Here is a 26,843-nt window from a genome sequence, read left to right as displayed (position 1 = left end):
GGACCTTCTTCTGCACAATCATTCTTCCCTGTATCTCTACTTGATATTTTAGTCCTGAGGCCTCAGTCTGAAGATGGCTGTGCCTCAGTGCCTTACCTTATCTTACTCCAGTTCTACATTATCAACAGCACTCTGTATCCATTGGCCTTGCTAATGTACTTTTTCCTAGTTTATGAATCAAGCTGGTGTGAGACGAGCAGCTGAAGCTTAGATTTAGGGCAAGATGCCAGAGAGCTCCCCAGTGCTTACAGAAGTTGAGGGCAGCTGGTGGGGACAAATGGAGATCTCTTGAGGCCAAAAGACTGAATCTATCTGGAACTAGAAATGCAAGGAGAGTTTCAGCAAATTTGAAATGTTTTTTTTTTTTTTTTTGAACCGGAATGAAAATGGAGACACCTGGAAGTTTCACATGAAGTGAAAATGCTGGGAGAGGGAATGCATTTAGCATTAGTAGGAATACTTTTGAAATATCTGCACAAAAAAACCCCACATACTTTTTTTTTGTGTGTGTGTGTTACATTTCCAAAAGTAATGACACTTCTGCTAAAATAATACAACTTCTGAGGGGGAGGAAACAACCAAAACAAAACCCAAAACATTTTCTTACTCAAGGTGATGGGTGATTATTCCTTAGCATTAAAACCGGCTGTGGCAGGGAGCTGTTCTGCGGTGGTCCGCTGCACCTGTGGAAACTGCTGACTGGCCTTTTAAGAGCAGTGCTGTGAAACTGTAGACTTTAAGGCTGCCCTTCCCATCCCTTACTTCTCGTGATGGATTTGGTACCTTTTAGCTCCCTCTTCTGTCCAGCGGGAGGTATACATGTAGTGAGCTACTGTAAGTTTTCTGGGTCGTTTTACTTAAAATAAATTCTTTAGTGGTCTCGCAAATGACGCATGAATTCATTAGATAATGAACTAATGCTTAACTCGCGACCCTAGCAGAAGGTGGTCTTCACTTATAGTGAATAGCCAGTGTTTTAAACAACATGCTGCATGAACTTTGGTGTTACTGTCCCTGTTATTCTCCTTGTATTTGGTGTTTTGATTTTTTCTTCTTTGCCTTTGTATCAATTTTAAGCGGTAACCCTACGCAGGAGGAGTGCAGCGTTTCCTGGGAGAAACTACACTGCTCCACTCATTTATCTAAGATATAGCTTAGCCTTGTCTTTCTCTGTGGCCTTTTAGCAACTGTAATATTTCACTGATGCATTATACTGTTGTTATGCTTATCCTCATAGTGCTCTTCAAGGTCTGGGAAGTGTTGTTGCCTGGTTTACGGACAATGACGTGCCCATAGTCCCCCAGGGAGGTTTGTGGAAGAGCAGGGAATTGAGATGAATTATTCAGTTACAGCTTGCTATAAACTCAGAAGTACTTCAGGGTTGGAACAGTCTTCCCTGAAGGCCAACACTGTCCACCAAGAACCTTCTCTCTACAACTTGGAAAGCTGGACAAACCTTACTCCTTTAAATTGTTTTCCTTAAGATGGTCCCAAAATATATAGAATATAGCAAGCACAGGATGAAAATTAGGGAGAGGCTGCTTCCATTGTTGTTACTTCCAACTGAGCTTCAGAAATTGCTTTTATCCTGAGGGAAGCACTGCAGCCCTATTGTGGGTATCTCATAAGATGCTTCTTGACAACTGCTGTGAACTGGCATTGCTTAAAAATAATTCTGTTCTGCTCGTGCTGAACTTGAGTAGTCTGCACAGGAAAAGTCTGGCTAAGCCTTTGATGTCAGCGAAGGAGCTGGTGTCCCATATACAGCACCGACTAAACTGTAAAGCTGTGGGTTTCTTTGTATTCCTGCATTTACTAAAGAAGACTGAAGCATGACAACAATAAAGCTTGTGAAGTCATTCTTCATCTGCAATAGGGAAACAAGGCGTAGGGGCTCTCAGCAGACCACACTAGGGCCATGCTCCAGGATTGAGGCATAAAGCCCAAACCTGACCTATCCGTGAATGCTCCTCAGAGATGAGCCTGATGCAGATTTCTCAGGCAGATGTGTCAGGAGCTCCTGGACCCTATACAGCTGAGCCAATTGCAGGGCTTCACAAAACATCCCAAACCAGATCTGTAGCAGACCTTGCCGTGTTTGGTCAAGGCTTCTGCTGCTTGCAGGCTATGAAGGTCACTGGGCGACTTCTGTACTTTCCAATTAACAGGATCAAGCATTGAAAGCTCAGCCCAAGCCCTGCACTGCAGTTGCATTTCATTTATGCAATGGGACTTGAATTTTCTTTTCCAATAGAGATTGATCCTCCCAAGAACCTCCGTGTATCAGATGTGACTCATTCTACTGGTGTGGTTACCTGGACTCCTCCTGCAGCACAGATTGACGGCTACGCTCTGACCTACCAGGGTCAAGATGGCACAAGCAAGGTACAGTGAATTCCTCTATCCTGCAGACCTCACTGAAATCACCCCTATGATTATGGGCTCTGCCAGTTTGTTCTTGTGGGTATATGGACCACAGAAAAACAATTGTGAGAGGGAATCTATAGCATCTGCAGCCCAGGGAGGGAGAGCTTAAGGAAGGAGATGTGCTACTGTCATGAGTGGAAGCTGTGGAGGGACTTTGTGACAGTGGAATGCCTCTTCCCAACAGATCTCCAGGTGCAAGAACATGATTGCTGCTTCACTTCAGTTTTCTAACTTGTTATTACCTGTAAGGGCAGCACTCACCAGCGATAGGGTTTCCTAACAGTGCTTCTTGAGACCTTGCCCCAAATATTCCTTCTGAGATGGACTCCATGTTTCAAGGATATACAGTGAATGTGCCTGTCTAAACTACACAAGAAAAGCCCGTAAATGCATATTGAGTATGAGGCACTGTGGTACAGAAAAGCTAAATGCAATTCAGAGTCGTGTGGACCTTTGATCTGTTCTATTTGGCAGGAAGTACAGCTTGGTCCTAGTGAACAGCGGTTTGTGCTGGAAGGACTGGAACAAGGAGTGAGGTATACCATCTTTGTGATGGCCTATAAGGGAGATCACCAGAGCAGAAAGACAGACAGTACCTTCTCAACAGGTAGGAATTGGCCTTAGGTGTTGCACTTTCACCTGCGCTCTGCAGCTGTTGTGCTTTATGGTAGAGGTCAGAGATGGAGTTCATGTTCTACAGATGCACTGGGAAACTACGTGGTCATAAGCAAACCATCTAGCAAATCAATGATATGTCTCCTGGCTGGGTGTCCATCCTAAGACACACCATCTGGAGGCTTGGAAACACAGTGGGATAGTGTGAGGGGAGATTGCCCATGCTGGTCAGTGCTGCTGGCAAACTTTGCTAGCCAAGTGCAGGACAAAGCCTGCTGGTGAGCTGCCAGTGGGCAGGAGAGATGATGATACGCTAGAGATCTTTCTGCACCATCCTAGTAACGGTAGGGCACAGCTGTTTAAGTACTCTTGTGGCATTGGGTAGCTGCCCAGGTTGTTTTCAGAGGTCAGGAAATGCACACCAGAATGGCAGCAAATCAAACAAAATCTCAAGCTAGCTTGCTGTGGAAGCCTCTCGTACTGTGCCAGTGCCCACAGGGGTTGCCAGTTGTGGACAAATTGTGAAATGCAGAGAAATTAAAGTCCCTGTTTACTGTCCTTCCCACCTTTACAAACAAGGGCTCCTCTTCCTGCTCTCACTGTGATGCAAAACTACAACTGTTGCAGCCTCTGGGGACCCACCCCGTCCATGTGCCAGCTCCCAGGCGGTGGGGAAGGCTGCCAGCAGCAACCTGCTGATGCAACTGGGCACTGTGTGAGCGCACAGTGGGGGCTGCTGCTTTCTTTACTTCTCTTCCAGTACCATTGTCCTTAGGAGATTCTTAATGGTGTGAAATGCCTCCTCCAGCTCTATGGCCTGCTTTGCTGATGTGTAGTTTTGCTGCCTCTTTTCTCACAGTTAGCTTCCTCTACCCATATCCTGCGGACTGCAGCCAGATGCAGCAGAACGGAAATGCCTCCAGCGGCATGTACACCATTTACCTGAACGGGGATGGCAGCAGGCCAATGCAGGTGTACTGTGACATGACCACTGATGGAGGCGGGTGGATAGTGAGTGATTCTCTGCTTCTTTTTGTTTTTTTTTTACAAATGTAATCAAATGGACCTGGTACTGGTGTTAGCTGAGGCTCCTTTTGCTCTACTGCACTACTGTGTTTCAGCTCCTGCCTTGATGGAGTGGCACGTTTTGGGAAGGGTAGTAGATGCTGATATACCCCCTCAGACTGTCGGTAGGAATGCTGTGGGAGGCTGAATGGCTCAAAGGCTTTTTCATTGTTTGGCTGTGAATGCCACACAGGCATATATTACTGCTGATTGAGGGCAATGACTGAGTTATGACAGCTTAATGTGTTACCTCTTGCCGGTTGGGACATGGGAGTTGTCTATGAGGGTAGATTCAGCTGTGTCATAAGATGAGGTAGTACAGCTTAGTTTAACTGCCTTTCATAATGAGTTAACTAAGCTATATTATCTTGACCACAGTATAAGGTTATATGTATAGATAGTTAATGCAGTTCAGCTGATGCCTGTTAGTCTTTTAAATGCTAGTGCTGTGAGCATGCACCTGGATCCTGACCAGGTGGTTGTTGAGTGGCTCAAAGGAATCTGGAGGTAGAAGCACAGATGCTTTGAGGTAGGGAATGTGTATGAACATGAAGGAGTGAATCTGAGGTTCTCTGATAGCCATCTCCCTAAACAGCTGAATAAAAATATCTTTATTCCCTTTTTCACCTTTCATTTTCAGTGATAAGTGATTTTTCGCCACTGAAATAAATAGTTGTGTGTTACTGCCCAAGTCCCTCTGATTTTGGTGAAGTTTAGAAACATAAATGTCTTGTGGATCTTGTCTCTAAGCCTGTTTTGTCCAAGTGTTTAGATCACACTCAGATTTGTGCTGTCCATAGGCATTTGTGGAAAGTAAACTGTAAAATTTGCACAACTAAGCATTCACCCCAGTGCTTATGTGCAGTCAGAAAATGGAAATGGATTCCTGTTTGTACCCCGCTCAGGTGCAGTGTACCATTAGCTAGAGTTGTCTGTTCCTGAATGCTTCACCTTTTCGTCTGTGTTTGAATCAGGATGAACATTTCTCATCCCCATCCTCCTTGTCTCTCCTCAGCCTGTCATGAACTCTCACTCAGCAATCCTTGCTTTGCAGGTGTTTCAAAGACGGAGCACTGGCGAGGTGGATTTCTACAAACGCTGGAAAAATTATGTGGAAGGCTTTGGAGATCCCACTGGGGAATTTTGGCTTGGTACAGTACATGGGTGTGACCAGTGAAGAGCTGTAGATTAGCTCTGCAGAAGCACGTAAATGCTGAAATATCCTGTGCCTGCCACCCCCCACCCCCAAGCCTGGAGTCTTGAACTGTCAGCTTTTGTGTCTTCCCTAGAAATGCCAGTGAAGCACTGAGGGATTTCTAGGGCCCACTAAGTATTTCCACTGACATCTTTTGGCTTTGGAGCAGTCCCAGAGCAAGCCAAACTCTGGAAAGGTTTATTTCAGGCTTGTGTGTCCCTATGAGAGGGGAAATAAAGAAACTGCATTTGTGAAAATGCAAAGACCAGGATACTACACAAAACTTGGTGTACTCGGTCATTTTTTGTCTGTCTTGTTCTGTTAGTGAACTCTGTGTGGATCAGAGAATCCAGCACTAAATAGGTCAAGGCCTTTGGAGCAAGAGTCTTTAAATGTTCTGGGAAAAATAATGTTGCACTACAGCCAATCTTGTGCGGGTTTAGGCTGTTTGTTTTTTCTGATACTGCTGTCTCTTTCCAGAAAATGAGATAAGACAGCATAAACTTGGCAAAATGTCACGACAGCATCAAGCAGGGAGGGAGGCAGGAAATAGCTGATTTAACAAAAATGGCCACAGGGTGAGAGTCTAGGACTGCAAAGGCGAACAGGCTTTTGCTTTTTAAGAGTAATTCTTTTTTTCTTGTAGGTCTTGACAAGCTGCACAATCTCACAAGCAGCAGCCCCATCCGCTATGAACTCCGGGTGGATTTGCGGACAGCCAGTGAATCTGTCTATGCTGTCTATGACTTCTTCCAGGTTGCCTCGAGCAGGGACAGATACAGGCTGTCGGTGGGGAATTACAGAGGCAATGCTGGTGAGGAGTGCCTTGTACTTGTGCTGTCTCTGCTTAGCACAGGGAAGCAAATGCTGGGAACTGGGTATTTGTTTTGCCAGTAGCATGAGAGGGAGCTCGTTGGGTCAGGTTAGATCAGATGTGGGATTCTTTGAGTAGAGAAGTCTGTACTTCCTAGGAAGACTGAGGAGAGTGTGCCCACAGGCCTGTCTACTGTTGAAGACAGGAGAAACAGTTGCTTTTTCATGGGGAAGAGAGGGCTCTGTAACCCAGTGAGACACCAGCCGAAAAGGCAGACTGGGAAGCATTTCCATGAGGTAACCTGTGCTGATGGGGGAGCAACTTCTGGGGCTTCCCAGCTGAGAAGTGCAAAAAAGTGGCTTTTGTTTAGGATGGGACTTTGCTCAACAGCAGTAGCTATCCTGGTGCTGGTTTCTGCCACTGGTAAATCCTTACCATTGCCATTGTATCCATAGTCTTCCACTCATCCTTTAATATCCTCTTGCCGTAAGGTTTAGATCTTCTGCTGGGAGAATCCAGGTCTTGGGCATGCTCTCTAATAGCAGCCCTTTAGAAATTATTGTCCAGACCTATCCTGTGCTGTTGTTTTTCCCCTGACAGGCCTGCTGTGTTCTGCCTGAAGGGTGTATAAGCCCTCAGGCTGAGCAACTGTAGTATCTTACTCCTATTTGTGTCTTTCATCCCTTTCCTTAGGGGATGCAATGACTTACCACAATGGCTGGAAGTTCACAACGTGGGACAGAGACAATGATGTCGCTCTCAGCAACTGTGCTCTGACACACCATGGTGCATGGTGGTACAAGAACTGCCACTTGGCCAACCTCAATGGGAAATATGGGGACAGCAAGCACAGTGAGGTGAGTGTCAGAGCTCTGTGGTGGTTCGCTCTTCTCCCTAGCCTTGAGAAAACACATGGGGGGATGTCTCTTGTTCAAGCAGGAGAGATTGTCCAGGCTATCCTAATTCATTTCATTTGAAAGGAAAATGATCCATAAGGAAACTTATAGCTCTTGCTCTGTACTCCCTGGATCCAGAGGACTTGAGCTCATGGCCCCCTGATTCTTGTGGGCAGAGATACTTGAGGTGGAGCTGTCTTGATTTCTGAGGAGAATATATAAAAGAACACTCACTAGGAGCCACGCTAGGATGCTGGCTCACTGTCTCATGTAGTCTATACTTTGGCTTTCAGTGCATGCCTTGGCATGCATCTCATTGTACAGGCTTATTTTGGGCTTGAAGATGGCTCCGTCTTGTTGTGTTCCAAACTGGATAGAGATCTGATTTATATTAGGAGTGTCTAGAAGACTGACTATAATTACAATCAAAATCTGGTGAACAATAGCATCTCTGTTTATTGGAGGGTTAAATGGTATTAGAGGGGGGCAGTGGTAGACTTCTAACACCTGGTCTGGGTGCTTTAGTAGAAGAAATTCCTTGGTCTCTTCCCAGGGTGTGAACTGGGAGCCATGGAAAGGCCATGAATTCTCCATCCCTTTTACCGAGATGAAGATCCGTCCTCAGTCTCCCAGTAATGAGCCAGTCCTGGAGAGGAAGAAGAGGTCTCTACCAGGGAAGAGGAAGGAGATCAGGTTTTAAATTGAATGCTGTGCAGTACCCAAAGACAATGATTCAGTATTTCTTAACAAAGTTAGATTCAGATAGCTTTCTCCAATACATTGGAGACAATTGCTGACCAACGTGCACCCAGGGACCTCTGGATCTGCAGCCCAGCCTGCTTCCAGCCTTTGGAGCTCCTGATGGGTGATCTGTCAGAGTCTGGGAGGGGGCTTGTGGGGAGCATCCCATTTGTAGCTCCCCTGGTTGGCTAAACTTGACAAGGACCTGCTTGATCCAATATGTGCAACTTCTATGAATTTTACATAAAACAAGCTTTAACACATGCTGTTCTTTCTGAAAACCCAGGCTCCTGACTCCTCTTAATTCTGTCGTCTGGTGTCATCCACTTCAGATTTAAAAAAAATTAAATTTTAACCCATTAAAATATAATAGTCTAACTTACGTGAGTTTTCCTGAGATGATCCTCTCTCCATGTCCTGGTCTGTGGTCCTCTTTTCGTTTCCCCTCATCATTTGGGGCACATTCCCTACTCTTCCTGCAGTCAAAGAGCTGGGTTTTGGGAAATGTCAGGCTGCTGGCAAGGCTTGTTAATCCAGATGAGGTCTGTAGTCTAGGTTCCTCAACCTCCAGTATTGCATCTCTCCAGGTTAAAATCCTGCTCTTTATTTTGCTTGTCTCTTCTTGTCTCCCAGCCTGAAGAAAAGCCTGAGGAGACATGCAATAAATTAATGTTCACACTCCCGGGTGAGGCCCAGAACAGGGTGAGTGTAAGGGCTATACTCCTCCAAGCTCTGCCCCCCGCATCTCAAACCTGCCTCTTGCATACTCCTTGTCTAAGAGGCTGCTTACAGACCGTAAAAATAATTCTCTGATTGTCCCATCTGACGCCTTCTGTTTTTTCATTATCAGTGTGGTAGCTAGTGATGCTGAAGTGATAATGCTTATCATCTACCTCTAAAACTAGCATCTCAGAGTTAAACTGATCCTGCATGCCTTCCCTCGGGCCCCAGTGCATGGTTTCACATTTGGCTGCTTGTTTTCCTCACAGCCATAAAGGTGAGTTTTATTTTCTTTCCCTGAGCAGATATTAAAATTCTGGACTACCAGCTACAGCCGAGGAAGAAGTATGATCTCACCAAATGATGCTTGCTCAAAGGCTTCCTTGTCTGAGCAGATTGAAACGTGATTGTCTTATGTCTTAATGGCCTTTCCTATCCTAATGCTAAGCTGAGTAATACATTTTAAAGAATCCTTCCCAGGCTTTGGGGGAAGTAATAAAATTGCAAATAAAGCAGCTCTTAAAATATTTCTGTCTTCTTTGCTTTGGGTGGCAGAATTATTTTTCTTCCTATTTAAACTAAGCCTTCTTTATGGAGATAGAGCAATACCCAGGCCCAGACCAGGGCTGTGAAAATTAGATCTTTGGAGTCTGCTCCAAAACAGGGATGGGGACTATATGATCTCTTTGTGGCTTAATACTGCAAAGCAATTAATTGATCTATAAGTGCTAGGACCTGGCTGAGGAGACCTAACTAGAGAGTCATCTCGAAGGCGAGTACTAAATTCTTCATAGTACTTTCAGGACTGTGCCTCTTGCATGGGTGGGCAGGCAAAGACTCATCTGAGCTGCTTTAAGATATCCAAGCCCTGGTTTGGGGGAAGGAGGAGATTAATGGAGGGAGGAGAGGGAAGGAAAATTGCACTTGAAGTGTTTTGCAGGCTCTGCACTAAGAGCGTGAGAGAAGGACACAGGAAAACTACGAGGGTGATGAAGTGATTTCTCCCTGTTGCCCACTTGTCTGTAGGTGAGGACAGGTTTCACTATGTTGTTCAGTTGAAGGGCACAGTGTGGACATGAGGAAGGTGACTGAGGGGGACCGGAGGACTAGCCTCACACATGGCCCCTCTAAAAGTAAGCGTATGCTCTAAAAAGCAGCAGGTGTGATTGCTGCCAGCAGCTCTTTCCTGTGCAGAGGCAAAACATGGTTCTCTTCTACAGCTGAATCTTACTTGAGAGTAGAGAATATTCTCTTGAGCGGTATGAGCTTTGTATTTCAGAGATAAAGGCAAATGAGACACCTTATTTGCAGTTTCTGAGGAGGGTTTACTTGTCCCTCCTAATGACATGCCCCTCTTTCACCATGAAGGGCAGTCAAAGTGGTGGCTGCTGGAAAACCGCTGTGGGAAGTCAGTATTTCTGAACAGCCACAGGATGGCATCATCTCTTCATGTTACTAGTGCAGGAGAAACGTCCCTGTATCCAGCTGGCCTCTGTGGAAAGACTTTCTGGGGGTTAACCAGAGTCTGTGCTACAGCTTTAGAAGTTGGGACTGCTCAGATGATGCAGTTTGTTTGCCTTAAGGAAATGTCTGTTCTGTTTTCAAGGCTCAGGCTGCTTAGGGTAGTCCCATAAAAATTTCACATCCTCTTACTACCCGTGTTTTGCTGCAATACCCAGCTCTGTAATGGTGATACTGTAGGGCCAAAACAGATTCTTGAAACCTCTGCCCTGACATCACTTAAATTTTATAGCCAGTGAGGTTTGCAACATGCCCAGGAGCAGAATTTGAATCCCAGAAGGATCCTTTCTGCCTCAGCATTACTATGTCGATGGGGGCCTGTCCTGTGGCTGGGCCCCAGGAACCAGGACCTATCTGTTGTATTACATCTAGGGTGCAGCATGGCCAGTGCTCCTGTGGGGGACCCCAGCCAAATGCCGCTGCAGGGAGAGAGGTGGTGGATTCTTCAGCCACCTCCCCACTGTCCCAGCACTGACCCAGGAGGAGGAGGGAGAAGGCATGCCTTGTCCCAAAGATGCTGGTCTCTGGTGTAATTTGAAGAGAAGATGGGAGTGCCTTACTGCACTGGGCACTTTCTTGGAAAGCAGCAGTGTTACTTCTGGTCAAGGCTCTAGGCTTTGTTGGCTCAATAAATAGAGGAAGTCAGTGAAGGTCCCATTCTCCCCTCCTAGTGGGGTTTCATGAGCCTGTGGGGGCAATTTTTGTATCCCACTCAATCCCTGGACTGCTTCAGGATGCTCAACTTGGCTTCAACCCCTGCCTGTTTCTAACCTGGGACCCAGCAACCTCCCCTTCCCTCTGAAGCCCATGCTACCGATGGGCACCTGGCCCTCAATATGTTGTGCAGGGCTGCCGTGTGAAGAGAAGCAAGGTGTGCACTGCTCCTTCCTTCCCCGAAAAGTCTGTCTCTGCCATTTCTAGCCACTCATCGCTGCTGTCCTGCACATCTTCTACTGTCAGTCTGCTCCAGAGCCTCAGCTTTATGGGCAGGCTGCAGCTTGGTGCATTGTCCAGCTGAGAGGCAGATTTATTTTTGGCCTTGTGGAGGGAGAGCTCAGCAGTGCACAATTTGGAAAGGCTCTGCCCAACAGAGGTGCATGCCTGGTCCTATGACTTGCCCCATGCAGATGGCTGCGAGAAGCTGCAGACACCGTGAAATACTTACGCTGCTGACCCTCTGCAAGGATAAAAAAAAACCAAAACCCTCTGCAGCCCACCTCCTGCAGTGCACAAACACTGCTTTTCTTCTTCCCACTACTTTTTGCCCTTGGGGAGAGGAGCTTGGTTGTGTTCGTTAACAAGGCAAGGCCATTAAACTTGATTAAGCTAAGCTGTTTCTTTAAGAAAATGTCTCTGGGCTGCACAGCTGGCTGCCGACAGAGACCGCACAGCCTCTGCCCGCTGAGCTCTCACCACGTCTTATCTAGGGCCAGGACACAGATACAAGAAAGATTTCCCCAGGAAAACAAACACATGACTGAGATCTAGAGACACATTTGTTTGCAGTTTGAGAGTCATTTATTTTTGGTTAAAAAAAAAAAGGCAAAAAGTTTGTTGGTGTTTTTGGTCGTTGCCCCCCCCCGGGTTGCATGGACTGTTTAGGAAAATAAAAGGTAGATACCAAAATGCAGTTGTGGGGAAGCAGTGCAGGGGTGTCTGGAGAGTGGGGACTCACACAGCAGTGTTTCTCTACCATGCATCTCCTGCCACCTTCTTAGTGCGGGTGCTGCAGGGTTGCTGCTGCCTGGCTGATGGGTGACAGGTTCTGGTGTACTTTGGGTTGTCACTGCTCTTTTGCTTTGGTGTCAAGCAGCAGCTGATTCAGTGCATGGTTTGCCTAAAATAGCAGTGCTCGAGCAAAGTCAGCCATGGGGCTGCCATGCCTTACGGGGTGCAGAGACATGGACCATCCGCTGGTCGGATGGATCAGGGCAGGGTTGTATCCCGGTCCCTCCCTGTCCAGCCCAGGGGTGGTTTGAATGATGATTTTGGGGAGATCTTGAAATTCAGACCTGGCTCTGAACTCCCTAAAGCCTGGATTGGAGACGCTGTGTGTGACACAACACAGACGTTTTCTTGACAGTTCTCTGGTTCTTGTAGGAATCGGCTGCCCTTGTCTGAAACATTACTTGCTAACCCTTGCAGCGAAAGACCTTCTTGCAGGGAGCCCTGCAAAGCCCAGCAGCTCCACAATAAGTAGGCTGTACTCTGCCAGAGCTGGCTGCCTCCGTGCCCCTGCTTGTTCGGGTAAGCCTCTGGCCTCCCATTGCGTTACCCTTTGCTCTGATTTTTTTCCATTCCCCCAGGCAGCACCACCCTTCCTCCGGGGCTGCTGGTGCCTCTGGATTGCAGCAGGAGCACCTGCGTGGGCAGCTTTCCTGCCCGTGGGAGGAGATTGCTTTGCCCACCTGGTGAGCATGGAGACAGGAGGGCTGGGAGAAGTACCTGCATGGGGGAAAGGAGGGAAGGAAGAAAGAATAATACAAGTGCAGTGCTGGTTCTTTGGGGTCCTGGACGGACTGAGGGTTTGGGACAGAGACCAGAGCTATTCTCGCGTGTTTCTCTCGAGGATTAGGTGTGTCAAATCCTTATTTTTTTATAGCATTATATGGTGCTTTCTGTTTTGGAGGAGAAGGGAGTCACTTATTTCAATGCTAACAAAGCAAGCTGGAAAATAAGGTACATATGGGGTCAATTTAAAGGGCTGTGTGAGGAGCCTGGCCTCCCGGCTGTTACCAGCACAGCCGCACGCAGCCAAACCCCGTGACGTGATGTTATAACATCATCGCCCCGTCCGCGTCGGACAAAACAGGCTGTGCTGGGACCAGGTGGCACAAGTGGCTGCTTCTAACCAATGGCTTTGCCCCCCCCGCCAGTGCGTGCCCCGGGAGCCAGGGGAAGGCAGCACTGCCCTTGCCTGGGCTGGAAGCAGTCGTGTCCAGCAGCTCTGTCCAGGCTTGCCCACATGGGTTTGGCTGCTTGTCCCCCAGATGTCTGGCTCTGGCTGGCAGCTCCAGTCTGCTCCAGCAGCTTAAGAACTGGAAGAAAACAGGAGGAAAACATCCACTGTACAGACACAGGGCAAAACCCAGATGTGATGGGGCTTCTCACGACACGTGTGTGTATCCCTTGCTGGCAAAACAAGCTGGGGAGACAGAACCTTGTGGGGCGGGGGGGCAGAGGAGACCCCCAGCTCCTGAGGAGGTAGGCTGGGCACGCAGGCCTAGGGAGAGCAGAGGGTCAAAACCAGAGTAGGGGTGAGAGCTGTGTGTGGTCTCATTAGCTGCTGTGCCCGGCCGAGCCGTTGCATGGCCAAGGGAGATGAGGATGGACAGGGTTGCAGGGTCCAGCTGTACGATGCATCCCTGGGTAAGGGATGACTGTGGGCATGAACTTTACTCCTCTCTGCTCCTACAGCACATCCCAAATCCTAGAGCTGTCTGGTTTGACAGCCACACACAAGCCCTCTGTGTGGCATATGGAGCTGCCCATGTGGCACCAGCTGGCGGCGGTGGGTGCTGGTGGGTCTGCGTATGCACAAGGGCTGCAGGGAGAGGGGACGGCCGAGTGTGCTGGGAAAGCATGTCTGCTGCTTCAATACTGCTTCAGTGTGCCTAGCCCCACAGCAGAGGGGCTTTTGGTCCTGCTCTTCTTTAGTAGTCATTCAATAAATAACTCTAATGCCCATAGCTAAGCCTTTACACAGCCTCAGCTTGTGTTTCTGCTCTTGTAGTAGCGTGGTGGACTCTCTAAAGGCAAGTCTGTATAAAACAGTCTTTCAAGGAAGATTTTTTTTTGTAAGTAAGTGCTGGTGCAAAAGGGCTGGTCTTGCAGCCTCCTCTCTCCTCCCTGCCTCTAGCCTGGGTGGCAAAGCATCCTTCTGCTTCGCTGCCTTAAGATGGTGTCTTGAGGTCTCTAAGGTTAGGCTGAGGGCATCTAGCTTCAGATGCTCTCAGTTGCCTTTGGTTTGGTGGCCGGGGAGATGGCACATCTTTGAGGGGGTTACCCTGCTCTTGGCTTTTTTTGCATCTCCAATGTGAGCTGGGTTTGGATGGAGCCTAGACAGTCAAGCTGTGCCATCTCCACGGCAGGGCAAGCAAACGAGGCACGCCTGCGCTTGCTTCACGTGCAGACATCCGTGTTTGTGCAGGGGGAGTGTGCAGGCAGCTTGGTCTTTTGAGTGCATGTGGTCCTGCACACCCTTGTCTGTGCCACGGTGCCTGTGCTCGCGCACAAGTGCAGAGGGAGAGCCTTGCACCCAGTTCGCTGCGTGCCAGCCCGGTGCGTGTGTGTTGTGCTCATGGCGGGAGGTATGTACAGCCTGGTGGCAGGTCACCCTTGCGTGCTCAGCAGGGCACGTGTCCGTGTGAATGCCCGTCCTTTGCAGGGGTTTCTGCCCTTGGGCACACCATCATGGTGGAGGGGAAGGGGCTTGCATAAACCTGTGCCCGACTGCCTTGCCCTCTGCTGGCCCTTCAACATGCTGGTTAGCTGCTGGGATCAGCCTGTTTTGAAAGTCACCATAAAGTGGCAGCAGCTTTGGCATCTCCTTACCCCTCGTGCAGAGCTGAGAAGACTGGCAGCATCTCAGAGGGGAGGGCCTGAACGCCCTCCTGTCTGTCCACTAGATGGGCAAGGAGGGTCTCTTGTCCAGCAAGAGCAGCTTGGGCTGAGCCGAAATCCACAGGTCCTCTTCATCCTTCTTCTTCTTCTTCTTTTTCTTCTTGTTCTTCTCGGCGTGCAGCTGCCCGTTGCTGCTGGGGCCACCTTTCTTCCTGCTTTCTCCCCTCCGGCTGCAGAAGCAGCAGTGGCAGCAGATGAAAATGAACGCAATGAGGACGACAAAAGGCAGACCCATCAGCACGGCCAGGCAGACGGTGTTGAAGACACCTTCCTCATGCTTGGTACGGATGAGCTCCAAGATGGAATTAAAGAAGGAGCTGATCTTCTGCTCCATGTCAGCTCCTGGGCAGGTTGCCTACACCGCTCCCTTCGCTTGAAGGCCCTTTGGGATATGTTCAGCTCCTGCAAGCAGCTAGTGGGCGCCACAAACGTCCTTGGATGGTGCCTGCAGAGACAAAACCACATGCATCAGGTGCCTGCTCCCTCAGCAATTTCCTCCACGGAGCTGCTGGCACAGCCAAAGCCGCAGCAGGGTGAGAAGTCTGCTGCCACAGGGGGCCAGCCATGCTACTGGCCACATCCCTTTGGGTGTCCCCATCTGAGAAACGCAGCCTCCCAACCTCTCCTGGGGTTCGTTCCTGGTGGTGGGGATGGGCAAGGAGGGCTTTGGTTAGGCATCCCTACTTGCCTTGACATCTGGCTGAGCACAAATCCTGTCCCCCTGGACATACATCTCAACCCCTGCTTGGCAACCAGACTGTGGAACCTTTACAGCCCTTTGTAGGGTTTATTTCTTAGTGGAGGAGGAATCCTCTGCAGTAGGAGCTTTCCTGTCTACGAAGGGACTTGCCTGCTGTGGGCAAGGGACCACCACAGAGAGCGGTAATGCTGCCATCAGAGCCAGGACTCAACACGTCATGGGTCTCTCCTTAGCCCTGATCCACCCTGGGACGGGGTATCTGGTTTGGACAGTTTCTTATGGTCTGTGGTCTGGGATGGATGGGCAGCCGAGCTGCTGTGGGCAGGGCACTGCCCAGTGTCCGGGAAGCACAGGGGCAAGGTGTGCCTGTCCCAGGCACTGCGCTGGGGTCTGGTCCTGCTGCTCTGGCCACCGCCGGCAGGTTTAGGGTGGGGGCTGCGGTTAAACCACCTGGATTTTTTATGGGAGCTACGGTCAGTGGGACTCGCAGGCAGTGGTGAGGTGGGTGGACGTTGGCAAAGCAGCCTTGCACACAGGGCTGTTTCTGCTCACCCGGGGCTGGCTGCAAAGGTGGGGGAGGATGAAGGCTGGCAGGGGATGGAGGAGCCATTGCCGTGCCTCACCTGGGAATTGCTCCAAGGGTTTGGGTAGGGCTGAGGAACATTTTTGTGGTCTGACGTAAGGTCTTCCCCTCCCTCAGGGAGAGAGAGGTGCTGCTGAGAGGCAGGGCTCCCAGGGAAGCCCTCCTGCAGGGGAAGGGAGCTGCTGCCTCTGCCGGGGCCAGGCAATGCTCCCAGGGGTTTTGAATAGGGCAGGGGGCTTTGTGCCATGAGTTTGCAGTTCTGGTTCAACACAGGGGTCACTAAATTATGGGTTGTACAGATGAAGAGCTGGCAGGGGCAATATCAGGCTCTAATACCATGTTTCACCCTCGCTTGGCATTTCATACCAGTGTCTTTGCCAGCCTTTGGGATTCAAGCCCCACAGCCTCTTGAGGGAATGCTGAAGTCCCCATGTGCACAGGAGGGGAAACTGAAGCACATTAAAAGGAAAGCCAACACTTCCACCTAACAAAAACTTGAGAGGTACAGCCTGAACTCCAAAGGTGTCCCAGAGGGGTTGCTCCACTCATTCCCTGTGACCACTGACTTGTTGGCTCTCCCTCTGGTAGCTCTCACAGAACCCGGGCATCTCTAGGGAGGAACGGGAAGGGGACCCAGGCTGGGTTCAGATAAAGCCTCCTTGTCTAAAGCGCTACTGTTCCTTGCTTTGAATCGCATTTATTGCTGTTGCGGCACCTGCTAAGGGATGCTCTCTTGTACCGAACGTCTTGGGATGCTCCAGTTCACCCAGTTGGCACCACCGCACGTCCTCCTGCCTTGCTTTGCAATTACACCCTACCTCCTAACAAACAACAAAGCTACCAGCCTTGCCCGAAAAAGAAACGACGAGTCCCGCCTAACCACAGCCCTCGTGCTGCTGCTGAGACACAAGCTGGTGGGCATCCCCTAAAAAGGTGGCTCCCAAGGGAAAAACCTGCCTGTAGGTCCCTAGTCCTGGGACCTACAAAGCTGTACGGGGTCTTGTTTCATCAGGCACCCCTGGCCACTGGCTTTTGGATCCAACTGCCAGGACCCCAAGAGCCAAATCCTTCAGTGCAGATGCTGAGCTCTCAATCTGGGACTTCACAAATGCTCAGATCCTATTAAAAAGAAAGGGTTTACCCTCCCTGCCCCTCACAGAAATAGACTGACCGCTGCGAATTTATTGTTTTGATCTGCACAAAAGCATAGCTGAGCTAGCACCAATTAGCTGGTGGTTTCTCTTTTGGACATACACATGGGAAATGTGATGAAAATGGGCGTATGAATTTCTGTGGGTGACTTTCTGAAAAACTCTCACTTGAGATTTACCAAATGAGACACAGTGCTCTGGGAGATGCTTTGGGCTTTGGCTAAACGAAGACATTAGTAGCTAATGTTTTATTGCTGGATTTTTGTCCAGTCTGCCGCATCTTCCAGTTTCTGCTTTGCTAGAAGAGGAATTAAAAAAAAATAATATATATAGTGGGGTTTGGTTTTTTTGGGAGGTAGACAAGCAGGATAGTGGGGATGCCAGGCAGGCACCCAGGAGGGAGGGATGGCACTGCAAGAGGCAGAATAGCCTTTTCCACCCCACTGCTGCTGCAGAGCAGCTTCTCAGCCTCCAAAAACCGGCTGTTCCCTGCATTGCCTCATTCCCCTACCCAGCAGAGGCTGGCGATATCACTGCCGTCCCCACCTGAGAAATCACGGGCTACCACCAAGGGGTCACAGACTGGAATCCCATCCATCCTCTTCCTACCCCTTGCCTGGAGCCAGCGGTGAGTGTTACAGATCTGCTTTTGCTCACAGGGGAGATACGCAAGGGCTCTGGGTGCTGGTATCTGCTGCCCGCAGGCATTACAAGCAAAGGGGAAAGTGGAGAGAGCTGCTGCTTAGAACTGCTCCCTGTCCCAACCTTCATCCTTGCTGAGGCCTTTTTTTGGGACAGCTGTAACAAAGGTTAAATTGCAACACAAATAAACAGAGCAGCTTTTCCTCGGCCTGAATCATCTGTGTGATGCAGGTTTGCCATTTATCCATAAATATCCTGACAGCTCATTATCCAGGCAGGAACACTGGACGCCTATGATACACTTCACTCCAAAAAAGAAGTAAAAAAACCAACCCCAAAACAACCACCGCCTTAATTTCAGACAAAACAGGATGTACAATTTTATTCCTGTGCTGAGCTGCTTTATATTTATTGCCTCTAAACTTCAGGGGAGGGGAGGAGGGCTGGAACTTCCTTTTAAACTTGTAATTAATTGTTTACAGAGAAAAAAAAGAAAGAATGAACAAAAAAAGTAGCAGAGCCTTTTGAAATGTTTCCACTTTAAACTGAATGCCGTGCAGAGGCCCTCACCGCTTGTTCCCTGGAAGTGCCCAGCTAGGGGTGTGCGGCCGCCCTGGGCAAGCCTGGAGCAGCAGGAACGTGGCCGAGCATCCCTTGCAAGGGGAAGGCAGAGGTACCTGCCACCACCCTCAGCAAGCAGTGCCGAAATCCCAGGGCCATCTTTCAGCATGGCTATGCAGCTGGTTTTCAAATGCCTTTTCTTTCTGGTGCGTGTATCGCCTTTTGTTTTGTAGATGAACGGATGTCTGTGTGCTAAATAAAGGGGTTCTTCAGTTTACTATAAAAAAAAAAACACCAACAAAAACAAACGGGGAGGGGCAAGTAGAAAAACTGGTGCCTTTTGAGCTGGCAACTCCAAGGGCAGAGGGGTTACCCAAGGCCACCCATTGCCAGCTGAAAGCCTGTGTGCGCAGCGAGGAGCTGCATTTAGGAAAAATTTATGCTGCTGCTCAATTTGGTGTGACAGCAACATCTCCCTTTAGTGAGGGGACGAAGGGGGAAAGCTGTGCCAGGATCCACCATGGGTGTGAACTGGGTGCCCAATGCACATGGGAGCTGCAGCTGGGAGGTCGGCTGTTTTTTGGGGTCAAGGTATGGGACCAAAAAACGGGGCCAGGGAGGCACTGGGAGACAGGGCAGCATCTCAGGGAGAGCTGCTAATTGCCCTGCTAAATGAGCTCTTTGGTTTTGGATAGCTGGTGCTGGCAGCGGGTCAGGGGAAAGCTGACATGGTAACTTGCTCGTGAAATCCTGCTGCCAGGGATGGACAGCAGCTCTGCACGGCTTTTGTAAGTTTTAATCGAAGTTGGGCATCCAACATGAGGTTCTTTAATCCACACTGGCTCTGAAGGAGCAGGTTTTATCAAGGGTGGGGAGCATCCACCACTCCTCTAGAGTTACAGGCGGCTGTGGGTGGAAAACAAGCTCTTTTGAGGGCCAGCTTGGGATGGCACCACAAACCATCGGCGTGCACAGCTTGCCTGGCTGAGCTGGAGGGGTAAAGGCTGCCAGCATGAGCATGGGGAAATCAAAACAGAGAGGTTGCCTTGGCAATGCTGGCTTGCCCACATCCTGTGCGCTGCAGAGCAACCGCAGCGGCTGGGGATGGAAGTAGAGTTTGCAGAAAAAGTTGCAGTTTGCTGGAAACGGGGCAAAGGGCTGGAAGCTGCTATGCAGGGTCACCATGGCAGAGGGGAGAGAGCTGAATGTGTTTTAGGACCTGATTTTGCAAGTCCTTTAGGCTCAACCCTCAACAGGCTCTTACGTCCGTGTGAAGTTCCCTCCAGTCTAACAAAGCTCAACCCACTCCTCTCGGCTGACCCGCAGCTCAGCTCAGGCAGGAGCAGGGCTGCGCTAAGGTGCTTCTCCCCGCATCTACACTGAGAGCAGGGGCAGCTCGGGAGGACAACTGACCTACAGCCCATGACCTGTGGGGTTTGGCCCCAAGTACTTCTGGTTATTTGAACTCCCCCGCACTCGGTGTCTGGCTGCAACTCAGGACTGGCCGAGGTGACACGAAAGGGTCTGACCTGCTGCCACCCTCATTTCCTTAACGCAGATGAGACCTCACTTCTGGGGAGACCTCACGTCATACAGTTGATGCTAAGTGGTGCAAAGGAGGAATCACAATATTAAACTTGACCATTTCCTTCTGTTATTGGCTTTATAACAGCTTTATACCCACTGTCCTCTGGCAGCGATAGCTATGGGTCAGGCTAGGAGAGGCTAACTTCTCTGACAGAGCCTGCAAGCTCTCTGATACGATACAACTAGCAGAGACACAACTACGCACGCACACACGAGTGACATCTATTTTCCCGTTTGCACCTGCAGACTTAAAGGAAAATTGGATGAAACCTGACACTGAGGCTGAGCAGTTTCCTTAGCTGGGATTGCACGTTACTGTTTTGGAAATGGTGAATAGTAAGAGTTTTGCCGCCGGCCTCCCAGAACTCACAGCAGGCTCCAGAGACTTTCCTCAAACGTTAAAAAACAAACACCAAAAGCCACCACCTAGCAAACAAAACCAACTAAAGCTTCATCTTATTCCCACCGCCGTCAAACCTTCCAGCCAGAAGCTGTGTGTAGATGCTTTCATCCCTTAAAGGGAACGATTTGGAAAACTACCGATACGAACGTTGGATAACAGGGTTAAAGTGAAACTATTTTGCAAGCTGCTGCCTGGAGCTCACTCCACCATCGCCATCTGCACAAGCGCAGCTGCCATTGGCCCTGGGATCGGTGCAACTCCTGGCCAAAAGAACCAGTTTTGCTTTTAGAAAAGCACCGCTGTTATCTCTGGCAGCACTGGCAGCTCCCTTGAGCCATCTTGGTCTCCTCCAAATTATGGTAGAGGCAGCGCTGCCTCCCCCGGGCTGGCAGACAGCCCCCCACCCGGCCCACCCATGGCCCTCCCTGGGGTGGATCGCAGGGATTTTTGGTTGCGGGGGCTCAGGGGGCTACGGACCCACCTGGGCCAGCCCCGCAGCTTTCTAGGGGCAAAGGAACCGCAAAATTTGTTGGCTCAGCCTTACCTCTAGCTTTCGCGACCCAAACCCCCCCGGTGCCGGGCAAGGCTTCTTCTGACGAACGTCCCCCGAGAGCCGGTTGCTCTTCATCGCCATTTCTCAAGTGCCACCGTCCCCAGCCGGCTCTGCCACCACCTGCCCCGCAGGCAGTGCCACGGTCCCACCGCCCCTGCCCAAACCCCATCCATCCTCTGAGCCAACCCCGCCGCGGCAGAGCAGCTGCCTGCACTGGGGGTACGGGCAGCAGTTGACGTGCCCGTAAAAAAAAAACAACCAAAAAACTACCACCAAAAAAAGAGAAAAGCCCTGCGTTTGGATAATACAAAGCCAAAGGATAACGCCCAGCCCGGCTGGGCGATGCCCGGCGGCTGCGGGGAGCGGCTCCCCCCCGGGACCCCTCTCCCGGGCGACCCCCGGGACCCCCCAAACGTACCTCGGCGGCCCCTCGGGTCGTCCTCCCGCCCGCCCCGGCAGAGGCTCCCGGCGGCCGGAGGAAATGGGACGCCCGGTCCCGCCCGCCTCCGCCCCCGGCCCGGCCCCGCCGCCCTCCCTGCCCCACCTGGGGCTCCCCGCCGCGCCCCGGCCCCGGTTCTTCCCCCCCCCCGCCTTACACAGCCCCGAAACCCTGCGGGGGAGGGGGGGCACGGCCGCTGAGGAAGGGCTGGCGAAGTTGCAGTTGTTTAGTCTAGGAAAGAGGCGGGAGAGCGGGGGGGGAGGTACAAACCCGGGCCTGAAGTACGCCGAAATTTGCCGGGGAGAGGGAGAGAGCAAAGTTTTCTCTCACCGGGAAGGAGGCCTGGGCTTTGGTGCAGCAGAAGTTTCCCCAGAAGCTTTTTTTTTTTGCGGGGGGGGGGGGGGGTGTTTGCAGGGGCAGCGATGCTGCTTCTGGTGGTGGGAGGCTTTTAAAGGCAGGGCAGAGCTCCCACCTCCCGAAAAGCAGCACCCCGGGTGCCACCCTGCACCCTGGTACCACCGCGCCGTCCCGATGCCCACGCTCTGTCCCTGGAAAGGGGACGCTGCAGCGGGGCCGGAGGGGACACCCCGGGGGGCTGCACTCGGCCATGCTCAGCACCCGGCAGCCTTATGGGCGCTGTGCACCCACGGAGATAACAGATGATGTTTTGACCTGAGGAAGGCACTCCAGGTCAGGCAGGGGTTTGATATTTTCAAAATCTGATTTCAGTTCAATTTGGATTGCCCCCCAATTTTCACTTGCTGCTTTCTCTCCATCTTACTTCTGTTTTATCTCCCTGCGAGGGATATCCAGGAATCACCGGATCCCAGTTGCTTTCCATTCCGGGGCTGAGCAGTCTCCCCGCAGTGTTGTGATGTTGACAGCCGGGGCAAGCTGCGACTAGAGAGAAGTTTTGTCGGAATTTTTATGGCTAGCTTGAATCTTTTTGGCTTGCAAAACCCTCACACTTGCTTTCCTCGTCCTCCTTCACGCTCCAGACCCAGCGGCTTCGCTTTTCCACTTTGGCCTCAGTGCTAACTCATCGGGCTGGGGTAGCTGGGGCTGCCTGACCCTTTGAGGCTGCTGGAAAAGAGCCTGGTGCTGCCTGTGCCACGGCCCGGCAGCTACAGGAGCAAAGCTGTGGTGGGAATATGAGGAAAGAGGGGCAGAGAGGAGGGATGGAGGCAAGCTGCCTGCCAGCCTCGACTGCCTCCACTGCCCTTCATCCTGGTGCTGAGGCCGGAGGTGTGAGAGACCCCAAGAAATGCACGTTGCAGGCTACAGCTTGTGCTAAATGCCTCCTAGTAGCCTTTGGCAAGGTGTTTATGTGCTGTGGAAAGTACCAAACATTTTTTTACCTAAAGATTTGCTGCTTGTTAATGCCAGAAAATTTTTCCTTCATTTTATGCTACAACACGGAGATCCCTGGGCTTTGCACCATGTCCATGGCTCACCCTGTCCCAGCTTACCCTGTCCCATCTCACCCCATCCCGGCTTTCCCCTTGTTTGTGGGTACCAAATCCTCCTCGTCACTCTATGAAAACACCCTTCCCAGGGCACGCAGAAGAAGCCACCTGGCTGCTGGCAGTCATCCAGGAGACACCCGGCCACTCTATAGCACCAGACAGCGTAACATCACCTCTGAAACCACCCTTAACAGGATTGCCTGGAAATTTTTATTATTAGAGGTCCCTAAGGGCAAGCGTGGCTGGAGGCATCAGGCTCATGGGGGCCCATCCCCAGGGTCCCCCCACTGGTTTGGGCACCTTCCCTGGCTTTTCAGGGACCCCTCCGAGCACAATGGTTCAGCACCCACTTGGCTTCAGGCAGGAACATTGTGATGAAGTGGCAGAGCTGGTGGGCACCGATAATGCTGACCTCAGCATTTAAACCTCTTGTGATGCTGCTACCTGTAAAGGAGAGTCTTGATGCCATTGAGTGTAGCGATACCATTAAACCGAGTTGGGAAGCATCGGATAGACTTAAAGAAACTTAGAATTAATGCAAGAATATACAAATATAATCAGTCAGACCATGGCTTTGTCTAGCCCGGCATCCCCTTCCCCACAGTGTTCCATAGGAGATGCTTTGAAAGAATCTAAACACCATTTGATGCTTGACCCTGTGCATGTCTCCTGCAGCAAGGAGTTCCACAGCTCCTTCATGTGCGGTGTGAAAAAAAAGTACATTTTGAGGGGGTACATTTGAACCTGCCACTTCCTAGTTTTTTTTGGCATCCAGCGTATCTGGGCTCCAAGGGATCGCACTTTGTTTTTCAGAAACTTTAATGGGCGAGAGGAAGCCGTGACTCAGCCGCTGATGAATCACTGCTGCTCCAGATTACGCGTCTCCCTGGTTGCTGGTGCCCCTCAAGCACAGGAACCAAGTAAGTCCGTACCAGACAAGCTCCTGTCGCATCATAGGATTTCAGTCTGAGCCCAGGCCTGGAACCATCTGGAAATCAATTCCCACTTCCAGCCCCTGTTTTCCATCTGTCCTTCCCAAACTCCTTACTTCCATTGAGATCAAAGCCTTTTCCATGCTGAAAAGCCCCCCTGATAGTTTCCATTTCCTCCAAGGTCCCCTCAACCCATAATTTTATTTGGAAAACACTACTAATTTTACACTGAAAATAGAAACAGCCTCTTGTTTCCCCCTTGTTTCATTGCGTTCAGGTGATTTATTTACCAGTTTGCCCCATTACACAGCTGGGAGCCTCACTCCTGCCTTGATAACACCCAGCTGGTACCCAGGGCCGGTATATTTGGGTTTTTCTCGGCATGGTGGGATGGGAGATGTGAAGTGACTGCAGACATGATCACACCTTTCTCTCCAGCTGCTTGCTCTGCTTTCTGGTTGTCATTTCTGTTTGCAGATGCTAGCCTGGCTTAAAGTAAGCAATGGAAAACTCTGCTCCTGGAGAAACATTCCTCTCATTTTTCCCCCATGTTTCTGCCTTTCCCCCTCCCACAAAAAAAGCCTGCAGTTTAAACACCAAAAATAAAACATGCCTGGCCGTGGGCTGGATAAAAATAGCAGCCCTTGGTATTTACTTTAGCAGCAGCAATGGGTTTTCCGGCTTTGGAGGAGAACAGGAGGAGAACATGGGATGGGATGGGATGGGATGGTAACCCTTGTGGGGGTGGAGAACAAACACTGAGCTGGTGCTTTTGGGGCTGGCAGGCTCCGTGACGGCTGTTTCATCCCCTTCTCTCCCTTGGTTGGTGCCTGCTGGGCTCTGTCCCCTCCCGAAAAATGCGGGCTGGGCTCAGGTGTCCGGCTCCCACCTTGGTGCCGATGCTGGTTTGAGGCTGCCCTTAAATGCCTGGGGCTCAGTCCTGTGTGGGCAGTGATAGGGGAAAGGCTGTTCTTAGGTGAAATGCCCCCAAACTGGTGAGATATTTGGTGGTGCCTCTTCATGACCCATCACCTGGGAGGCTTTGGGTGCAGCTGGGCTTGCTGAGGTGGGTCTGGGTCTGCTGGAGCATCCCTCCCTGGTGCTTAGAAAGGTCTGGGGTGGGGAGTAAGGTAGGGTCCTCAGGTGCATCCTCAAGTTCCACTTGGTGCTTGCATCGAGCAAAGACAGGGTACAGGGACCTGAGTGTGTTTGGGGAGGAGGGAAGGTGCGTGTCTCTGCCTGGGGTGTGTTTTGGTATGTGCCGCAAGGTTTGGGAGGAAAGCAAACCTCATAGGTAGGGCTTTTTTGTTATTTTAGAGCTGATGATTGTTTTGTGTGCGCGAGCCTTCAGGAACTCCTTCCTGAGGAAATCCTATGGGCAGCGCTGGCGGCGGGCGAGGGGGAGAGGAGACGTGCTGGGAAGTGGGGAAAGCGCCGGGGCCAGGCAGGTCCCGGCAGTGTGACGTGGTGCCTTCCCATTTAGGAACGGCTCAAGGATCAGTTACGTGAAGGCCAGGGGGTGAAAAAGCCATGGGCGAATGGGGAATGCTCCTTCCCTCGGCATGGAAATGGGGTCACTGGCAGCATCTTGCTGTCACCTCCAGAGGGCTGGATTTGTGGGAGGTGTGAACCAAAGGCAGAGGAGCAAGTGATGCCCTTTGCCCTCCGTAAGCCACTTCCATGGGGGAAGCTGTTCCTGGAGATCTCTGGTGAGCTTGGGACCTTGGCTTGGGACCACGTGAGGATTTTGGCTGGTGCCACTGGAGCGGTTGGCCAAGGCGTGCCCTCGTACCAGGATGTTTTGTGCTGCCTTTGGGGCTTAGCTCCTGCCTGGGGACTGACTGTTTGACCCTTGCTCTTCACAGTTCAAAATCTTCCTCCTCCTCATCTCATTTGCTAACGGGGGCTTGGCAGGGAGGATGCAGCTGGGCGCTGGGGCTTCGGCATGGCCGCTCGGCGGGGACTCACCCACCGCAGGGAGGGAACCGAGAGAGCAATGCAAATCGTGGCGCGTGAAAGAGGAAAAACACACCGAAGGCCTTTCTCCTGAGGGTGTTTTGTCTCTTTCCGCCCCCCATGAGGGAGAGTAGGTTCCTTTATTTGGAGGGGCACAGTCCCCCTGGGGCAGGGGAGAGCGGTGGCCTTGGGTCACAGGTGAGGAACCGATACGAGACGGCGAGCGGGCAGATGCCTGCTGCTTTTGGCATGACTTGAGTGCAGGGGGGGACGTGGGACCAGGAGGAGGGCCAGAGCCTGCCCCGGGAGCGGGGGGATGCCGGCTGCCAGTGATGCTCCTCCAGCCCTGTCCCCTCAGCTGCTCCTCTCCTGGCTGCCCATTTCCAGTGTCTGCTCCTGAAATTCTTAGAGGGAGGGTTTCTCAATTCATCCTCCCCTTCTCTCACTTTTAGGGAGGATTTTTCTCACAAACATTTGCGGAGTTACTTCCTTCAAACCCCTCTTTTGTTGCCGTGTCATCAAATGCAGGGGACAGCATGGGGACAAGGGGCTGTTGTGGCGAACAGAGGCGGCTTGTGTTCCCACCAGCATCCCGGTGCGCTCCACTCCGCTGTCCAGCAACCGCACCAGGCCCCGGTGCTTGCGGAGGAGTAACACCGGGGAGATAACTCGGGTGGGAGCAAGAGGATTAGGCACGCTGCTGGGAATAAGTGTGCTTATACATTGCATGGTGCGTGCTATAGGGGGCTGCATACCTCCAACATCCCTACTGACAGCAGAAAGCGAGCTAAAATACTGGGAAGGAGAGAAGTGCCACTATAAGGAAGTCCCTAATCACAGCTAGGATCTTGCTTCAGATATGATGGAAGTAGTATGGATTTTTTTTTTGGTGTGGAAGATTGTTGAAACAGGTTGGAAGAAGAAAAAGCACTGCATGTTGAGGCTGTGGCTGTAGCGCAGGGAAGGGGGAGTAAGCCTGTGGGCTGCTATTCACAGCGCTCCTTATCCCAAGAAGAGGGGACAAATCCATAAAATTTAAAAGCCCTGCATTTAGATTTGATTAAAAGAGATTTTTTTTTTTTTTATACTCCACACAATTAAGCTTTAGAGCTTGTAGCCACAGGAGTTGAAAATATAAAAATGGGAATGAGGGTTTTAAAGGGATGATGTGCACATCCAGGCTTACGAGGGGGAATTAAAACCCAAGAATGTTAAAGATGGTGCTATAAAAATCACATCCCGCAAGGCATAAA

General features: G+C 50.9%; 2 protein-coding genes across 4 annotated transcripts in view; one reads left to right on the top strand and one right to left on the bottom strand.

The window, feature by feature from the left end:
• The window catches only part of TNN (tenascin N), a 31,347-nt gene extending 22,357 nt beyond the window's left edge, over window positions 1-8,990 (top strand). For both annotated transcript variants that reach the window (XM_075038613.1, XM_075038612.1), the window contains 9 exons: window positions 2,255-2,385; window positions 2,902-3,034; window positions 3,902-4,053; window positions 5,162-5,258; window positions 5,949-6,116; window positions 6,810-6,973; window positions 7,566-7,705; window positions 8,387-8,455; window positions 8,779-8,990. In XM_075038613.1, the coding sequence (XP_074894714.1) occupies window positions 2,255-2,385; window positions 2,902-3,034; window positions 3,902-4,053; window positions 5,162-5,258; window positions 5,949-6,116; window positions 6,810-6,973; window positions 7,566-7,705; window positions 8,387-8,423 (1,022 nt within the window). In that variant the 3' untranslated portion in view covers window positions 8,424-8,455; window positions 8,779-8,990. The remainder of the gene's footprint in view (window positions 1-2,254; window positions 2,386-2,901; window positions 3,035-3,901; window positions 4,054-5,161; window positions 5,259-5,948; window positions 6,117-6,809; window positions 6,974-7,565; window positions 7,706-8,386; window positions 8,456-8,778) is intronic.
• Window positions 8,991-11,539: 2,549 nt separating this feature from the next.
• KIAA0040 (KIAA0040 ortholog) lies at window positions 11,540-21,264 on the bottom strand. 2 transcript variants are annotated; one of them, XM_075038611.1, is made up of 2 exons: window positions 21,216-21,264; window positions 11,540-15,062 (listed from the first exon to the last, which is right to left on the bottom strand). In XM_075038611.1, exon 2 carries the CDS (start codon window positions 14,949-14,951, stop codon window positions 14,619-14,621), a length of 333 nt encoding a protein of 110 aa, XP_074894712.1. In that variant the 5' UTR covers window positions 14,952-15,062; window positions 21,216-21,264; the 3' UTR covers window positions 11,540-14,618. The 2 variants fall into 2 exon arrangements, with proteins under 2 accessions (XP_074894712.1, XP_074894711.1); XM_075038610.1 differs by lacking the exon at window positions 21,216-21,264 and adding an exon at window positions 20,789-21,171.
• Window positions 21,265-26,843: the final 5,579 nt, after the last annotated feature.

Source organism: Buteo buteo, chromosome 10 (genome assembly GCF_964188355.1).
Source record: "Buteo buteo chromosome 10, bButBut1.hap1.1, whole genome shotgun sequence".
In the NCBI taxonomy this organism is placed as follows: domain Eukaryota; kingdom Metazoa; phylum Chordata; class Aves; order Accipitriformes; family Accipitridae; genus Buteo; species Buteo buteo.
This window is presented reverse-complemented; position numbering and strand designations above follow the sequence as displayed.

Excerpts from the sequence above, each read along its gene's own strand:
- KIAA0040 (XM_075038611.1), bottom strand. The coding sequence starts at position 14,951 with ATGGAGCAGAAGATCAGCTCCTTCTTTAATTCCATCTTGGAGCTCATC.